The 18,545-nt window shown below is 36.3% G+C and overlaps 2 protein-coding genes across 6 annotated transcripts in view; one reads left to right on the forward strand and one right to left on the reverse strand.

The window, feature by feature from the left end:
• Positions 1-3,882: 3,882 nt before the first annotated feature.
• On the forward strand, positions 3,883-8,259 carry upp2 (uridine phosphorylase 2). Of its 3 annotated transcripts, none has more exons than XM_051119008.1 (8): positions 3,883-4,043; positions 4,124-4,195; positions 4,510-4,624; positions 5,308-5,466; positions 5,906-6,020; positions 6,230-6,439; positions 6,940-7,086; positions 7,744-8,259. In XM_051119008.1, exons 2-8 carry the CDS (start codon positions 4,143-4,145, stop codon positions 7,884-7,886), a joined length of 942 nt encoding a protein of 313 aa, XP_050974965.1. In that variant the 5' UTR covers positions 3,883-4,043; positions 4,124-4,142; the 3' UTR covers positions 7,887-8,259. The 3 variants fall into 3 exon arrangements, with proteins under 3 accessions (XP_050974965.1, XP_050974967.1, XP_050974966.1); XM_051119010.1 differs by having other exon boundaries at positions 3,937-4,043; positions 4,514-4,624; XM_051119009.1 differs by lacking the exon at positions 3,883-4,043 and having other exon boundaries at positions 4,478-4,624.
• Positions 8,260-8,963: 704 nt separating this feature from the next.
• The window catches only part of LOC127170770 (coiled-coil domain-containing protein 148), a 59,713-nt gene continuing 50,131 nt past the window's right edge, over positions 8,964-18,545 (reverse strand). The window contains exons 11-16 of one of the 3 annotated variants that reach the window (XM_051119005.1): positions 17,957-18,097; positions 15,691-15,809; positions 14,812-14,929; positions 14,564-14,698; positions 11,720-11,883; positions 9,234-9,367 (exon numbers count right to left, since the gene is read on the reverse strand). In XM_051119005.1, coding sequence (XP_050974962.1) covers positions 11,737-11,883; positions 14,564-14,698; positions 14,812-14,929; positions 15,691-15,809; positions 17,957-18,097 — 660 coding nt within the window. In that variant the 3' untranslated portion in view covers positions 9,234-9,367; positions 11,720-11,736. Of the gene's footprint in view, positions 9,368-11,446; positions 11,884-14,563; positions 14,699-14,811; positions 14,930-15,690; positions 15,810-17,956; positions 18,098-18,545 lie in introns of those variants that run through there. The other 2 variants (XM_051119006.1, XM_051119007.1) reach the window with 2 other exon arrangements.

Here is an 18,545-nt window from a genome sequence, read left to right on the forward strand (position 1 = left end):
TTGGGATTGTTTGAAGCCGCATTTAAACTGCATTTTGGAAGTTAAAAATCTGGGCACCAAAGCAGTCCATTTCATGGAGAAAAATGCTGAAATGTTTTCCTCAAATAACATAATTTCTCTACGACTGAAGAAAGAAAGACATGAACATCTTGGATGACAAGGGGGTGAGTACATTATATGTGAATCTTTGTTTTGGAAGTGGACTTCTTCTTTTACCTTTTGGATGCAGCTTATATTAATACCTGTAGTATTGGGGGGTAGATTCATTTAAAGTAATGTAATCATCCAGTTTTAGCCAGGTTTCTGTCAGAGCACATCTAGGTTATGATCAGTGATCGTATCATATCATATCATACATTACATTTACAAATTACTTGTATTTTAATTAAATACATTAAATACATTTCTCACACCAGTATTTTGTATTTTAAATTAAATTAATTAAATGAGCAAGTATTTGTAATTTGTAACTAAATACTTTTTTATGTATGTGTGCCCATCTCTGGTGGCATCTAGTTGTAACCCCACGCCAGCAGAGGGAACCCTCTGCTGAATATTGACTGTACGCTGCTCTATCTGCTTCACAGGTTACTTCCTGTTTGTATGGTATTTAGCAGGGCCTGGCTAACAGGCCCTCGCAAATTATTGCCAGATTATCTGACCTACTGAGCGTTTGTATTCATCATCTCATCTATCTTGTGTATGACCATTGCCTGCCTTGTTACGATTACGTTTATTGGATTACCCTGTGCTTTGTTGCTTTGGATTGGACTGCCTTACAGTGTACGAACTTTGCCTGCCTCACTTTTACGGTATCTGACTACTGTTGTGGACTTGTTTGCTGTGGATTCTAATAAACTACTGCGTATGGATCCTAACTCATTACACTGGTGTTGCATGACTGCACTAGATATTTAGATAATCTTATCCAGATTTTTTTTTACTTTCAAGTGAGCATAACAGTCATTTAACATAGACTTGGGCTACTGTAAATAAAGCACATTGAAGTTATTTAATTAATTAATTAATTAATTAATTAATGTATTAATGTATTTTTATTAATTAATTAATTAATTAATTAATTAATTAAATGTATTTATTTTTATTTAGACAGAACATTTTGTTATTTCTAATCATAATTAGCAAAATAAATAAAAACTTACAGTGAAGTGACAGTTTGATGCAAACTTTGTCATGGAGCAGGTGGAGCTGTGTTTCTCTTCTGTGAGCAAAATGAGGAGTGTTAAAATAACAGGATTTTCTGCTATACTAGTTATTGCAACTAGTGGCAGTTAACTTCACCTCAGTAATACAATACATTATAATACAATATGCAATAATAACGTATTTAGTGTAAATTGTAATTTTAATTCTAATTATTAATTGGATGCCACATTATTGGGACAATAAATCCTCCCTATACCTACCCTAACCCTACCTGATCATTTATTTTCAACTATTATTTCTTTCATTTTTATTGAAAATAAATGCCTTTCCGAAGTGGGATTTGAAAAGGGAGAAAAAAAAGCTTGGCAGAATCTGGTCGGTGACCTTCGGTCTGCTCACCACCAGATGTCGCTCTCGCTCCATCATATCACACAGACTGTTGCACTAGACCCCGGACTATTACTCCCATCATCCAGCGCACTGATTGAGTCAGCACCTGTGGCCAATCAGGTGCGCTATAAAAGCCCCGGTCTTTCCCTCTGTGATTCACGGAGTATTGTGGTTTTCATTGTGGTTTATTGTATCGTTGTTTCGCGTTGTTTCCCTAGTTCCATCGTTCCCAAGTTCCCATGTTCCTGAGTTCCTAGTTCCCTGTGTTTAGCTTTCTCGCCTGGCCATTTCGTCTCGTCTGTCTCGCTGCCTGCCTTCTGAACTCTAGCTCGTTTGTACGGATATCCCTCTGCTTCTCGTCATGGATTATGTTCGCCGCTGATTGACCCACGCCTGCTTCACGGACTACTCTTGTGCCTCGCCCCTACATACCTGTTTGTCATTGTTTTGACCCTGCCTGTTCGACCATGTCTCTGTCTCGTCCTGTTAATAAAAGCTTGCATTTGAATCCGCTCGCCTCTCGTCTCTCTTCCATCGTTACACTTGGGTCGTTTGCGCCAAAAACACTTTACCACCTACGCCACTGTTTGATAATCGTCTTTTGTAGTGTTAACTATCCCAATCACACGTTGGTGTGAGGAGTTAGTGTAAATAGACACTCCGTTAACATAATAATAATGAATTTGCAGGCGACACCTACAATGGACTCAAAGCACAGGAATGTCTAAGCAGATATCAAAGGCCTTCATTACCAGTACAGGGAGAGCAAGTGGCTTTATTGCAACCAGTGGACATCTAAGAGAGTCATGGGTCACAACATTAGATTAAATCATTCTTACATGGTAAAGCTGTAGTTATTAAATATTCAAAATGTTACATTGTTACATCAAGCTATATGAAATTTAAGTACAGTACACACTGTTTTTAAATTCACAGTTTCAACAAGTTTCAACATTGTTTTGCTTTGATTTAATGTGTAATCTATTGAAGAGCCGTTGCAAAACCCTCAGTGTGTCCTGTGCTGTATGCAGATGGAGATAAATATATACTTACTATGTTGACAAGGTTTTCACAGCATGTGTTACGATCTTGCAGTTTTTGAAAGTACTTGCTCAATATTGTAATTTTTTTTATATATATGCTATCTCAACTTCGTGCAACCTAAGTAAACCTTAGGTTGTACTTTTTCATATACATGTAATGAAAAATAAACAAAGCTCTGCGTCGCTACCCTTCTGATCTCATGCCCAGCTAACTGAAAATGGTTATGTAACTGATGAGTTGAGTTGAGTTTTGTTTTTCCTGCAGTGTCACAGGGCCATAATTTGATTTCTAAGGGCGATGGATCTAAATGAACCAACCCAATCTAAATGAATTTATGAACCAAACATATATTATACTATACACACACACACACACACACACATATATATATATATATATATATATATATTTTTTTTTTTTTATATATTCCTCTCCTTTCAGTTAAGCACTTACACACTCATATTATTATCTAATATTATTATCTACTTACTTGCACCTAATATTAATATGTCGTTACTAATTAAATGTAATTTTTAAATTTACTCTGAATTTTTGCCCATACAGCAGCAACGGCACAGCTACAGAATGTCAATATTTTCTTAAATTAAACTGGCACATAAACAATATTTATTTTAGCACTGAGTTTAGCCAGCTCTATTGATTATGTTACATAATCCCTCAAACACATGTGCAGTGACCATCAAGAAGTAATTAGTTTTGAATTTTGCCTGTGCAATACTTTATTTACAAAATTAAAATTTTAAATGGATGGGTTGGAGCAGATGGAGAAGTGGTGAAGGTGAAAAAACAGTAACCAAAGTACAAGATAGACTTACAAGTTTAGTAAGGTAAACACCTACACGCACATTAGTATATGTGCCTTATGGGGATTCTCCATAGGCATAATGTTTTTTCTGCTGTACAAACTGTATTTTCTGTTGTCATACACCAACCCTACCCCTAAACCTACTTATAACAGAAACTGCATTTTTAGATTTTCAAAAAAAAAAAAAAAAAGTTTATGAGCCTATGAATTCCAGGGGCATGTCATACCCATGTCATTATACAAATTTGTGTCTACATAAACCACCTAAACTGGTGCGCTCTCTTATACAAATCAAACTGTCCACACACTTCAAACCTGTCTGTGTTCAGAGGTGATGTTAGGACAGTGCTGCATCTCTCTGTAGAGCATAAGTCTATTTGTGAACATGTCAAAGAGAAATCAGTAACCAGGTAGAGAAAGATGTAGAAGGTGCTACACCTCCCTCTTTAACCAATCAATGAATTCTGAGCTCTATATAAGAGCTTGTCTTAGAGAGAGACAGATTTATTCTCCAAAGTTTCTGATGACACAAAGGTCTACACAGTAAAAGGGCACAAATTAGCAGAAGACAAATCAAAAGGATTAAGAATATCTTAAAAAATACAGTTGCTGCAAGGTAAAAACATTAAATTTTATTCTGCATATTTTCCTCCTGTCTCTGTGTGAGGATATTAATCTTATAGCACTTTCTTGCAGATTGACGAGAACTGCAATCATGGCACCTATATTACTGAACAGCATGGGAAATGAACATAGCGATTACATTCAGTAAGAAAACTGTACTTCACTCAAATCATACCTCTTTAACAGATCAGACAAGATACAGAATGTTAAAGTTAAAAAGATAAGATAAGGGTTTAAGTAGCTGGACATATCAAGTTGAATGCTGTGCAAAGATTTAGTAAAGAGTTCTGGCGTATGTCTTGGGAGATACTGGGTTCAGTTCAGTTCTCATATCTCTTACATAGTCAGGAGACTGAGAAAATAAGATTAAGGTTAGATTTATTTTAGATGCACTGTTGCTTTTAGAGTAATATGCTATTCTCCTAGTCTGCGTCAATAACAGAAGTGATGTGTCAAAGACAGGTGGAGTATGTGAAGAATCCTCATCTGGACAGCATGGAAGAGGACATCCTGTACCACTTTAACCTGGGCACCAAGACCCATGACCTAGCCCAGATGTTTGGCGACGTGAAGGTGTGTAAGTCCTGACCAGGCACATTTTGTGAATCTCGCTTATCTGACACACGTGATTCAGATCATCAGCTCTGTGAAATAAGTTGCATTCCAATTGATATGTTCACTACACTCTATTCCCTGATCACAGTGTAATATATGTAAATAAACATAATATGGTTATATTAGATGTGTACTACACAGGACCTGATAAGGGCAACTGGTATAATAGATGATGGATGAAGATGATGATGTTATATTTTTATAAGGATTAATGAACAGTCAACCTGTCTGTCAGTACCACAAAATTAAAATTCTGATCTCCTCAAAGGGAATTATTTTGCGACAATGAGTGTGCATTATGTTGCTTATTACTTTAAATTAGCAATGAAGTAGTAAATAAGAAATGATTATTTGAGCCAGAATTAATTTATGAGAAAATACATTGCCTGAGACTTTAGTGAGTTACACAGTTTAGTGCTTGGTAGCTAAAATATACTTGACGAAAGGCATAAAATGCGCACACCAAAAAATGGCATGTAAGGACAAGACCTGACACTGAACACAGCAAACACATGTGGATATATTTACACTAATCACTAATAAAGACTAGTCATGACACAGGTGAAATCAGGGAGTGATGTGTTATAGATTGATCTCAAAAAAAAAAAAAACATACTTTTGCTACAATTGCCTTTCTGTAGTTTGTTTGTGTTGGCGGAAGTCCGAATCGGATGAGATCTTTTGCCCAGTTTATCCATGAGCAGCTGGAGCTGCCCGGCAATGCTGCAGACATCAGAGATATCTGTGAGGGAACGGACCGGTATTCCATGTATAAAGTGGGCCCTGTGCTGTCCGTTAGCGTGAGTACAAATATGGATGAGGCTTGTGTTTAAATGAGATTTAATTCATCAACATGCCTGTAAATTGATTTGAGCATTGTGTATTAGTACTTTTAGCAATATTACTGACTCAGTACAATCCATATTCAGTGTGAAGTTCACACTGATCTAAGTTATGCTTGTGCTTATGGATTTGAACAATCCATTAACCCTACGCACATTCCTCTGTAAACCTATTTGTTAAATTGTGTTGATGTATTTATCTGTGTCTGTTTGTGTGGATAAAACCAGTTGTCAGACTTATATATGCATAGGCTATATTTTTACATTACTAAATGATTTGATGTAATTTGATTTTATTGGCTGAATTACATCTTACATATCATTTAATCTGTTGTGGGTTAGCATCACTTTTTTCAGTAGCATCATAATTTATGTATTTTTTTGATGTCTCTGACAGCATGGCATGGGTGTTCCCTCCATATCCATCATGTTGCACGAGCTCATTAAATTGCTCTATCATGCTCGTTGTCGCGATGTCATCATCTTTCGCATTGGCACATCAGGCGGAGTTGGTGAGCATTCCCTACTTGAATTATAAGTGCAAATACAACATTTTAAATTTAATGGCGACTTAAACATTAATTAGTCAATAATTCAAACTCTGAAGCATTATATATGAGAGCTGAAAACTGCTGGATGGAGTGGGCCAATAAGTGTATAGGTTTGCTGTCCTATACTCTCTCGAAAAAAAAATAATTTTGCCTTTTCCTTGAAAACACAGGTCTGCCTGCCGGTACCGTAGTGATCACAGATAAAGCTGTAGATTCGTTCTTCAGGCCACAGTTTGAGCAGGTGGTTTTGGGAAAGGTAATAATCAGGAGCACAGAGCTAGATGAGGATGTGGCCCAAGAGCTGCTGCAGTATTCCTCAGAGCTTCCAGATATTCCCTCTGTTATCGGAAATACAATGTGCACACATGACTTTTATGAAGGTACAGTAATTGTTTCCTTTTTTTTTTAGCTCATACTGGGTTTGGTCTCACTGAACATGACAGAGGCATTACTGCATCCCAAACAAGTAGAGCATGTCACTAATGAAATGAGCATCATGATGCCTAATGAATGCATAAACTGGTCAATGTGTACCTTAAATGCAATGCAATTTGGGGAAAAAAGTGTCAAATGCATAAACGCTACAATTTGTTTATAAAACAGATAGTTGTGGTCCTGGATGTTACTATACTATATAACTGTAGCATTGTCATACAATCGGTTCACCAACTATTGTGTGCGTCAGTGTGGAGTACCTCTAAAAGGCCAACTATTGATCTTAGTTTACATGTCAGACTTGCCTAACAATAGCTTTAACTCTGACAGTATTTTTTTATTCATGGCCTCTTACACTTTATTAATTATAAGCTTTTAAAAACAGACATACTTTTGAAGACTGCACACTGAAAATTTCCATTATCACTTCTTTTTCCTGTTGTAGGTCAAGGGCGACTGGACGGAGCCCTGTGCTCATTTTCCACTGAAGAAAAATTGGAATATCTGAGAAAAGCCAGTGAGGCAGGCGTAAGGAACATTGAGATGGAGTCCACTGTCTTTGCTGCCATGTGTCGTGTCTGCAATCTTAAAGGTAGTTAAGAAGGTTAAATTGCTTGTTGTCCTCATCACCACCATAACAGTACCAGAAGAAGCAGCTTTGCACTTTTTTTTTTTTTTTTTTTTTGAGGGAGCAACATAATAGATGTATGTATGAACTATGAGTTCACTATAAGTTATGTCAACCTTTAGAGGTTTCTGAGCATTGCAAGTAAGATTTTCAGAGAAGGTCAAACAATAGCTTGATTTGGAGTATGTTCCTCACACAAAGCTTTTGTACACAGAACTGGACAGTCTGCCTAAGATCTCCTTTTTTGTTTCATGAAAGAAAAAAAAATTCTAACAGAATTTTTGTTTTGTGTGAACTAATCCTTTAAGCATGTGTCTAGTCACGCAATACAGTACTGTAGAGGGGTGCCAAACTCAGTCCTGGAGGGCCACTGTCCTGCAGAGTTTATCTCCAACCCCAATTAGACACACCTGCTAATCAAGCTCTTACTAGGCATACTAGAAACTTCTCGGCAGGTAACACCGGCCCTCCAGGACCGAATTTTGGCACCCCTAAAGTACTGCTTTATACCTTCTTCAAGCGGCATGTAATTACCTCAAAACTTCTTCAAGTAATACTTAATTATCATGCCACTGACCACTTAGTGATGTAATCGATTTATTAATTTTTATTGCTTTGCAGCTGCTGTTGTGTGTGTGACTCTGCTGAACCGGTTTGAGGGGGATCAGATTTCTACACCTCACAATGTTCTCCTGGAATATCAGCAGAGACCGCAGTGCCTCGTTGCTCATTTCATCAAGAAACACCTTGGACTTATTTCATAAAATCATGTAATGAATACCTACAGTGTAAATAATACTGTTCATAGTGTGTTTGTGTTATTTAAAGGTGACATTCACATTCACAAACCATCTTCAGCTCCCTTCCTTACTTATCAGCTCTAATGAACACCCCTCACTTTACTAGTTATAGTACTAGTACTGAAACAATGTATGTGTATTTAAACTTGTAAATTGATTATATGATTTAAATTATATGTATGGTGAGTTTTAACACTGGCCTTTTACGCTGTTTTTTTTGTTGTTTTATCTTAAGCACTTATGCATTACAATTTTTTTATCTTAAGCATTTGTTTTGTAGTAACATTGTTTGAGGGTAGCTTTGGTGTCTAAGCAGAAATAAACTATTCTAAATAAAGTATATGTTAAGTTTAAGAAATGAGTCATGTAGGTTTGTACTTGAATCAACACCTAATACCATTAATACGGTAACAACTGATTATTCTGGAAATGCTGAATTTCTTCAGTGGGAACAGAACGAGGCCGGTGGAATATAATGATAATGAGTGACACCTGCGCCACTCACCGGTCCCATTGAGGAGCTCCGGAAGGATAAAAGGAGGAGAGACGACAGTGCAAGACAAAATAAAGTTAAAATAAATACTCCACTGGCCTCATTCCATTCCCACGGCTCTCAGCCCCACCCCACTCATTACATTCATAAACCTCATGCAGAAACCCTTAAGTCATAGACTCGCTTCTTGCCACAAAATAGTTTTTTAACAAATCTGAATCTGAGGTCTGTCAATAACACTGTCAAAAAAGCACTAAAGTCACTAAAAATTTCACTTTTCCTCAAGCATGCTGGTCATATAATAAGAAATGAAATATTCCTTGACCTTCTAAGATCAGAGGCCTCATTTATAAGGTGTGCATCTGCACAGATTTGATACAGTGTGTGTGTGTGCTTAAATCCATACCAACACTCATATTTGTTAAAACGGCTTTTGACGTGGAAAAGTGCTTAGCATCATGTCAGGGTCTGAGCAGATGTACACACTTTGTTTTGTACTGCAGGTTTGTGGGAATGTAAGCTGTTCTTCCAGCTCGCTGTTCTAAAAGGATTTGGACGATGACTGGTGATCTTTTATACGTTAATGACATTAATTAGGAGTACAAATTTGAGAGGCGTACAAATTTGACCAATATTTTATAAAAAGTATATTTTATATTGACACATCATTTAATCAGTCCTTTAAATATTGAATTAAGTGTCCAAGGGAGTAATATGTAGACAGTAATGTGTAAATAGTAGACCTCGGGTAGACAAAGCATGACTCATATATGTGAAAAGATGATTACATTCATATAATTGTTGGTCAGGATCTGAAGGCAGCGGACTCCATGTCTCGTCTGGGTGGCTTTAGAGGTTGGATCTCTGATAGAATCTGTCTTGCATAAGGAGTGTTATGGAGACCTGCGGTTCTAAGCGCTTGTTCAATACGCACTCTGGGATCAGAAAGAATCTAAAAGAAAACAAAATAAAAAGAGACTCTTTAATTACTTATAACATTAGAAACTGATTACAAATCCATATGTCACCACATATGGAAGGTCAAACACAGCAGCCTTGGCAGATTGGCTTCAACAATGCAGTCATCTGTTTGCACGTATAGCATTACAAATAATGAACTGCACTTGTAGCTTGTGTAAAATTAAAAATTAAACACCATAAACTGTATATGGCACCATGGTGGAGACAAACTGTATGTTGATACGTGAAATTCTGGAGGGGACGTCAGATGACGTAATGTGGGGATGTAATGACGTACGCCGTTAAACGACCTATGTACTATAACATGTAAAATGGGAACATGAAAGGAATATTCTAAAAGGAACTCATGTAAACACCTAAATCATAACATTGTCTTATTTAGAATAAAGTAAATAGTTAGATTACAGATGTCCATGTAAACATAGTCAGTGAAGTAAAGTAAATGGATTACTATAATAGTTCAGTGTTTTCTAGACTGTGATTTTGTAACCAGAGCAGCTGTTTACACGTTGATCTGCTTTAACATGAACAAGGTTAAAGTCAGTAACTTATCTCTGTTTTATGTTTATTTACAGGATGTGCTGTTAAATCTCCATGTTATGAAACAAAAGTCTGAAAAAAAAAAAAGCTATTTCACTGTCTGGCCTTGGCCAATGATTTTGTAAACGTCAGAGTCCCAAAATGTCATCACAGGTTAACCATTATTATTGGCAGAAACAAAATGACCCACGTACATGGTGAGACAATCAGAAGACAGGGTTCTGCAAACTTCAGAATTAAAGAATCAACCCTTTCAAATCAAGAATGTGAAATTGAATTGGCCCCTCCCCACAGGATGTTACTGGAATTAAACTAAAATGACTGGAAGAGAAAACTGAAATTACAGTTCACAGAATTTCATCACAGCCACATTGAGGTATTGATCAGTCCAGCACAGGTTTAGCAACAAACTAATGACATTATTAATTCTAACAGTGGAATTATGTACATTGGTAATTATTAAATGTGAAAAAGTGGGGGGAGTTTTGTTTTGTTTTGTACTCCCTTGCCATTGTCCACCATTGCACCATTACATAAATTAAATCCTAGCTTTTAACCTTGTTCTGGGGAGGTTGTTTAGCTGGTTCACGTGTGTTTGTTAAAGGAGAAGTCCACTTCCAGAACAACAATTTACAAATAATTAACCCCCTTGTCATCCAAGATGTTCATGTCTTTCTGTCTTCAGTCGTAAAGAAATTATGGTTTTTGAGGAAAGCATTTCAGGATTTTTCTTCATATAATGGAATTGCGCCCCCAATTTTGAGCTTCCAAAATGTAGTTTAAATGCAGCTTCAAAGGGCTCTTTGGTGTCTAAGCAGAAATAAACTATTCTAAATAAAGTATATGTTAAGTTCAAGAAATGAGTCATGTAGGTTTGTACTTGAATCAACACCTAATACCATTAATACGGTAACAACTGATTATTCTGGAAATGCTGAATTTCTTCAGTGGGAACAGAACGAGGCCGGTGGAATATAATGATAATGAGTGACACCTGCGCCACTCACCGGTCCCATTGAGGAGCTCCGGAAGGATAAAAGGAGGAGAGACGACAGTGCAAGACAAAATAAAGTTAAAATAAATACTCCACTGGCCTCATTCCATTCCCACGGCTCTCAGCCCCACCCCACTCATTACATTCATAAACCTCATGCAGAAACCCTTAAGTCATAGACTCGCTTCTTGCCACAAAATAGTTTTTTAACAAATCTGAATCTGAGGCCCGTCAATAACACTGTCAAAAAAGCACTAAAGTCACTAAAAATTTCACTTTTCCTCAAGCATGCTGGTCATATAATAAGAAATGAAATATTCCTTGACCTTCTAAGATCAGAGGCCTCATTTATAAGGTGTGCATCTGCACAGATTTGATACAGTGTGTGTGTGTGCTTAAATCCATACCAACACTCATATTTGTTAAAACGGCTTTTGACGTGGAAAAGTGCTTAGCATTATGTCAGGGTCTGAGCAGATGTACACACTTTGTTTTGTACTGCAGGTTTGTGGGAATGTAAGCTGTTCTTCCAGCTCGCTGTTCTAAAAGGATTTGGACGATGACTGGTGATCTTTTATACGTTAATGACATTAATTAGGAGTACAAATTTGAGAGGCGTACAAATTTGACCAATATTTTATAAAAAGTATATTTTATATTGACACATCATTTAATCAGTCCTTTAAATATTGAATTAAGTGTCCAAGGGAGTAATATGTAGACAGTAATGTGTAAATAGTAGACCTCGGGTAGACAAAGCATGACTCATATATGTGAAAAGATGATTACATTCATATAATTGTTGGTCAGGATCTGAAGGCAGCGGACTCCATGTCTCGTCTGGGTGGCTTTAGAGGTTGGATCTCTGATAGAATCTGTCTTGCATAAGGAGTGTTATGGAGACCTGCGGTTCTAAGCGCTTGTTCAATACGCACTCTGGGATCAGAAAGAATCTAAAAGAAAACAAAATAAAAAGAGACTCTTTAATTACTTATAACATTAGAAACTGATTACAAATCCATATGTCACCACATATGGAAAGTCAAACACAGCAGCCTTGGCAGATTGGCTTCAACAATGCAGTCATCTGTTTGCACGTATAGCATTACAAATAATGAACTGCACTTGTAGCTTGTGTAAAATTAAAAATTAAACACCATAAACTGTATATGGCACCATGGTGGAGACAAACTGTATGTTGATACGTGAAATTCTGGAGGGGACGTCAGATGACGTAATGTGGGGATGTAATGACGTACGCCGTTAAACGACCTATGTACTATAACATGTAAAATGGGAACATGAAAGGAATATTCTAAAAGGAACTCATGTAAACACCTAAATCATAACATTGTCTTATTTAGAATAAAGTAAATAGTTAGATTACAGATTTCCATGTAAACATAGTCAGTGAAGTAAAGTAAATGGATTACTATAATAGTTCAGTGTTTTCTAGACTGTGATTTTGTAACCAGAGCAGCTGTTTACACGTTGATCTGCTTTAACATGAACAAGGTTAAAGTCAGTAACTTATCTCTGTTTTATGTTTATTTACAGGATGTGCTGTTAAATCTCCATGTTATGAAACAAAAGTCTGAAAAAAAAAAAGCTATTTCACTGTCTGGCCTTGGCCAATGATTTTGTAAACGTCAGAGTCCCAAAATGTCATCACAGGTTAACCATTATTATTGGCAGAAACAAAATGACCCACGTACATGGTGAGACAATCAGAAGACAGGGTTCTGCAAACTTCAGAATTAAAGAATCAACCCTTTCAAATCAAGAATGTGAAATTGAATTGGCCCCTCCCCACAGGATGTTACTGGAATTAAACTAAAATGACTGGAAGAGAAAACTGAAATTACAGTTCACAGAATTTCATCACAGCCACATAGAGGATTTGATCAGTCCAGCACAGGTTTAGCAACAAACTAATGACATTATTAATTCTAACAGTGGAATTATGTACATTGGTAATTATTAAATGTGAAAAAGTGGGGGGTTGGGGGAGTTTTGTTTTGTTTTGTACTCCCTTGCCATTGTCCACCATTGCACCATTACATAAATTAAATCCTAGCTTTTAACCCTGTTCTGGGGAGGTTGTTTAGCTGGTTCACGTGTGTTTGTTAAAGGAGAAGTCCACTTCCAGAACAACAATTTACAAATAATTAACCCCCTTGTCATCCAAGATGTTCATGTCTTTCTGTCTTCAGTCGTAAAGAAATTATGGTTTTTGAGGAAAGCATTTCAGGATTTTTCTTCATATAATGGAATTGCGCCCCCAATTTTGAGCTTCCAAAATGTAGTTTAAATGCAGCTTCAAAGGGCTCTAAACGATCCCAGCTGAGGAAGAAGGGTCTTATCTAGTGAAACGATCGGTCATTTTTTTCAAAAATAAAAATTTGTATGCTTTTTAAGCACAAAAGCTCGCGTAGCACAGGCTCTCGGATGCACGTCCACGGGTCATTCTTGAACGATTCGTTCATTTTGAACAAATTTTTAATGTGACTCGTGAAGAACGAGTCGTCTCAGGGAGTGATTCGTTCAGTCGTGCATGCACAACATCCTATTAGGTTCTGTACTGGAATTAGTTCACCTGTTTCGAGTCTTTGGGTTTTTTGAGTCGTTCATTCATCTTATGGGGCTGTCACATGATGCTGATTTTGCTAAAATTAAAGAAATGACTCGAAAAAAAGATTTATTCATTTTGCTGAACGATTAATGATCGGTAAAATGATCCGAACTTCCCACCACTACTACGAATCATGTCTAAGTTCATCGTCTGTGTACTCTGGCTAAAAATGGTAGAGTACGGCGAAAAATCGTATTTTCTCCTACAACTTCAGAATCGTCTGACACGTTGTACCTTTTTGTTTGTAAACAGCGTTTGATTTACTTGCACTTTCTTAGTCTTTGCGCGTTCGCTTTGTAAACACTGGGTCTGTGTTTCTGCCTACGTTTGGCCTGACCTTTCGACCTGATTCGATAGTACGTAGTGTCGTGAATGCGCATGCCAGAACCTGTGCTACACAGGCTTTTGTGCTTAAAAAGTATACACATTTTTATTTTCCTCCTTCCTCGGCTGGGATCATTTAGAGTCCTTTGAAGCTGCATTTAAACTACATTTTGGAAGTTCAAAATCGGGGGCACAATTGAAGTCCATTATATGAAGAAAAATCCTGAAATGCTTTCATCAAAAACCATAATTTCTTTACGACTGAAGACAGAAAGACATGAACATCTTGGATGACAAGGGGGTGAGTAAATTAGTTATGAATTGTTGTTCTGAAAGTTAGCTAAACTCTGCAGGACAGTGGATCTCAAGGACCAGGGTTGAAGACCTATGAATTAAATTATTTAATATAATGAAAGACATTTCAAATACAAATTAAAGTTGGCATTTGAAATTTGGTTAGATTATTAATCTAATGTTTCTAATGAAGTAGCCCATATGTTGTGTGCAAGACACATAATTCATACACTACACCCAGCAGGCATTCTCTATTCTTGGTTGGATTGTTGTGCTCAGTGACTAATAAACAGCTTCATGTGGGTTTGTGTGTTGTGAGGTGAATGTGTGAGTAGTATGGTCTCCACAGTATGTGCTGTGTGTGTTGTTTGTACATGTGCTACCTGTTTATCAGTGTATGTATTTAGCTGGTACAGTGGTCTTTGTAATGTAAACACTTCTTCAGGCTGTTGACGTACTCCCCATGCCACTGTATTTCCCATCATCCTCTCTGGGTTGGCCTCAGCTACCTTAGAGACCTGTTAACCAATAAATAAGCACAACTGGTTTTTAATGTTTAAATAATGAACCCTGATTTAGATCATTAGGTGGAATTCTGAGTGTCTGGGCAATTGTGTGCATGTGTGTGTACCTGGTTGCGTAAAGCCTGCAGTCTCTCCTCTTTCTCTTTATCATCCCTCTGTTTTTGTTTTTCTTTATCTTCACGCATCTGCAGTTTCAGCTGGAACTGTTCTTTCCTGAACTTCACCCTATACAACAATTATACAACAAACAATTGTATCTGACAACATTTTCATGACATTTGTCAGCAGTTTTACAATATTCTGTGTACAATATCAAAATACTTAAAGCAAAAACACAGAAAAAAAAAAAAAAAAGAAAAAAAGAAAGAAATTTAATAATAATAATAATAATAATAATAAACAAGGAACAATATTATTTAATCAATTTATTCATATATACCCCATTGTCACGCCCACAGACTGTTTTGTTGTGTTTTCTCTCTCCATGTGCTCCCTGGGACTCCCTCTTGTGCCCTTATGTCCTCATTTTGTCTGATTTGTTATTCATCTCACCTGGGTTAGTTAATTATCTAGTTTTCATAAGCCCCTGTCTGTTCATTGTGTCTCTGTCAGCTGTTAGACATCTTCATTGTGTATTCCTGCGTTGAGTTTCCCCTGTGCTTCATTAAAGACTTTTGAACGTTTCCACGTCTCCTTCCCCCTTTGCCTTGCTAGAATTATGACACCCATATAACTAGTAATGGCGAAGTGAAGCGCTTTGAACCAGCAAGGCTTTCAACACAATTTTATCGGAAAAAGGTTCATTAAAGGTTCAAAGCTTTTCAAAACGGTTCATGCTGGTTCATAGAAATGAATAACACCTTCCAAAGTATTATTGTATTTTATTTTATTTTACTTTATTTTATTATTTTATTATCATAATGATAGTTTTTCTGATCTACTGTATTTGTAGCTGTATTTTATACAAGGCTGAAACGTTATTTTACCTTTCTTTATCTCTCTGCACCTGTTCTTCTATCTCTCTCCTCAGTTCTGCAAGCCTCTCCATATCCTTCTTTCTCTGCTTCTCTTGTTTCCTCTGCTTCTCTGCATGGAACATATTTATCTGAAAGAAAGAAAGAAAGAAAGAAAGAAAGAAAGAAAGAAAGAAAGAAAGAAAGAATGAAAGAAAGAATTATTGTTATCTGAGTTGGCATTTGTAATTTTTTTTTTTCATATTAAAAATCATGTAGACATTTATAATGTGTTAATGAAAAGAGGATAAGATTTGTATAATTTATTCCTTTCGCATAAACATCATTAATCAGTGACAAAACACAGCTCTGAAGGACATGAAGGGGAACAAGATTAGGTCACATACTCAAAATTCCCAATACAATCACACAGCCTCACATTTATAAACTAATGAGCTGAAGACAGCCCTGGGGTTCCCCTTTCATTTTTACTAATGCTCAAATTGGATTACAGTGCGTTTTTTGGAGTGCACTAATCAATGATAATGCATTATCTCAAGGGACTCATAATGACAATAAACCACTGATCTATATATAATGACTGGATCGCTCATTGCGTTCTAAACTGCCGTAAGGCACTGAAGCCACCGGAAGTGTTCGATCCGCCATCTTACTATTCCCTACCGGCAGAGAGCACCATTGACTCAAAGCTAACTCGCTGACCGAAAATCACCCGATTTTAAGCGTATCAGTAACACAGGACTATTTTTTATGATATGTGTATGTAAGTTAATTGTTACTTAAAATCTTATCTGCCGTATTTATCGTCTTTTCGAGCAGGATAAGCGATGTTTGGGAATCGTTCAGGTGGGTGTGTCAGCTGCGCACTTAACGACACAGTTCTGATCTAACACAAAATATATTTCTTAACGTAAGAAATTATGCAGGAAATAGTAAACATGAACATATATCTGGAATTATTATCTGAAATTGATTCGAATATACAATAAATAATACAATACTAGCCTGTTATATTGCTCTGTGTTGTATTGAAATTCAAATCTTGGAAATAAAGTTTGATGTCTTTAAATCCATATCAAATGTAATTAGTCAGCGTTATTTCTCCAAGTTATGATGTGCATATTTTAATGTCCCTAAGTGAGCAACATCTATTTAAAACTCTTCGCGCAAATTCTATTATATTAAGTGCCTTAAATTACATTTATCTGACTATAACACTACCTGATTTTGCTCAATTTCGTCAACGAAAATAGTCTGAAACAAAGTCACTACTAAGCTGCATCTCTATTCAAACACAGCTGTGTTCCGTTTATGAATGAACGTGCGTTTTTAAATGAATCTGAGTCATTGATTCAATTACCCATTCCTAAAGAGTTGCTTCATTCCTGAATAAATGATTCAGTGATAAAATCAGTGACTTAACGCTATCTGCTGACAGTTTTAGTTTCATTTTTAACGTTTCATTTTCATTTTATCTTTTTAGTTATTTAAATCATTTAATATTCCTATATTTCAAATGTTATATTTAACATTTTTTGCATTATTAACGTTTATTATTAACATTTATCTCAACATGAATGTTATGTAGGCTGAATTAAACGTTTAAATCATTACCTGCTTCAAAATGATGTTAACGAAATCATTGTTGAAACATGCATTTAGCCTGTAACGTTACAAATAAAAACACTATAACAAAACAGCATAAACAATTATTAACTGTACAAGGCTAATTATATGTAAAGTTTTCAGAATGAGCATTTTGTCATTTGTAAACATGGTAAACGTCCGATGTTTATCATGTTCATATGATGTTGGCTACTGTAATGTATATGAACGTAACTTTTTAATAAGCAGAGGGAATTCCCGACATTAAACAATAACCGTTTACATGCTTAGGACGTTTGCGTTGTGAGAATGTACAGTGAGACGTCAGATATGAAAACGCTGACTTGTTAGGTGATGTTTTCCCATTAAAGTCGTATTATTTCCTATTCATTCAATAGAATGTTTGCGAATACTAGGGAATGGCAATATGGCGGCGCAGTGGCTTCACTTCTATGACGTCATGAGCAATCCAGTTCTCTATTATAGATCAGTGCAATAAACAAGCATTCAGTAATGAAAATGGATGATTAATTAAATGTAATGCCATCGTACATTTTTTGTTGTCCATGATATGTCACATTACGGAGGTGAACAGTTTGGTAATGCTTTTTCATGTTGACTTTAATTAATGATGACATCACATATTGTGCTGTCATGACAAGTTTTTCATCACCTGTTGTTTCAGTTGAGCTCTTCTATTCTTTTCGCTTAGCTGTTCTTTCCTCAGCCTCTCCTCTTCCTCTTTGTACCAGTAAGCAGCAAGAGTAGCCTCCAACTCCGCAGCCTCCTCCTGCTGAATGCACCACTGCTGCAGCTAAACACACACAGAGTGACAGGTGGCTTTAGCAGCAATCTCCCTGTAGCTTTTAAAATTAAAATGGAAATATGTAGACAATATATTTGAAATATGTAAGATACAACATAGCAAAGCTCTGTAGGCTTGCAGAACATCAGAACATGATTACACATTCAAATTAGAAAATGCATTTATGAATTAGTGTGGTTGATGAAGTTTTGTGTGTGTACTGTATTCAGTACATTATGGGGACCAAATGTGCTCATAAGTACAATAATACCAGTAAATTTTGACCTTGTGGGAACATTTTTTTTTTTGTCCAAATTAGGAAATAAGTTTATAAATCATATACAATGAAACATTTTGAAAATGTAAAAATGCAGAAAGTTTTGTGTAGGTTTAGGGAGACGGTTAGAGTAAGGGGATAGAAAATACAAATTGTACAGTATAAAAATCATTACACTTA

Source organism: Labeo rohita, chromosome 9 (genome assembly GCF_022985175.1).
Source record: "Labeo rohita strain BAU-BD-2019 chromosome 9, IGBB_LRoh.1.0, whole genome shotgun sequence".
Taxonomy (NCBI): domain Eukaryota; kingdom Metazoa; phylum Chordata; class Actinopteri; order Cypriniformes; family Cyprinidae; genus Labeo; species Labeo rohita.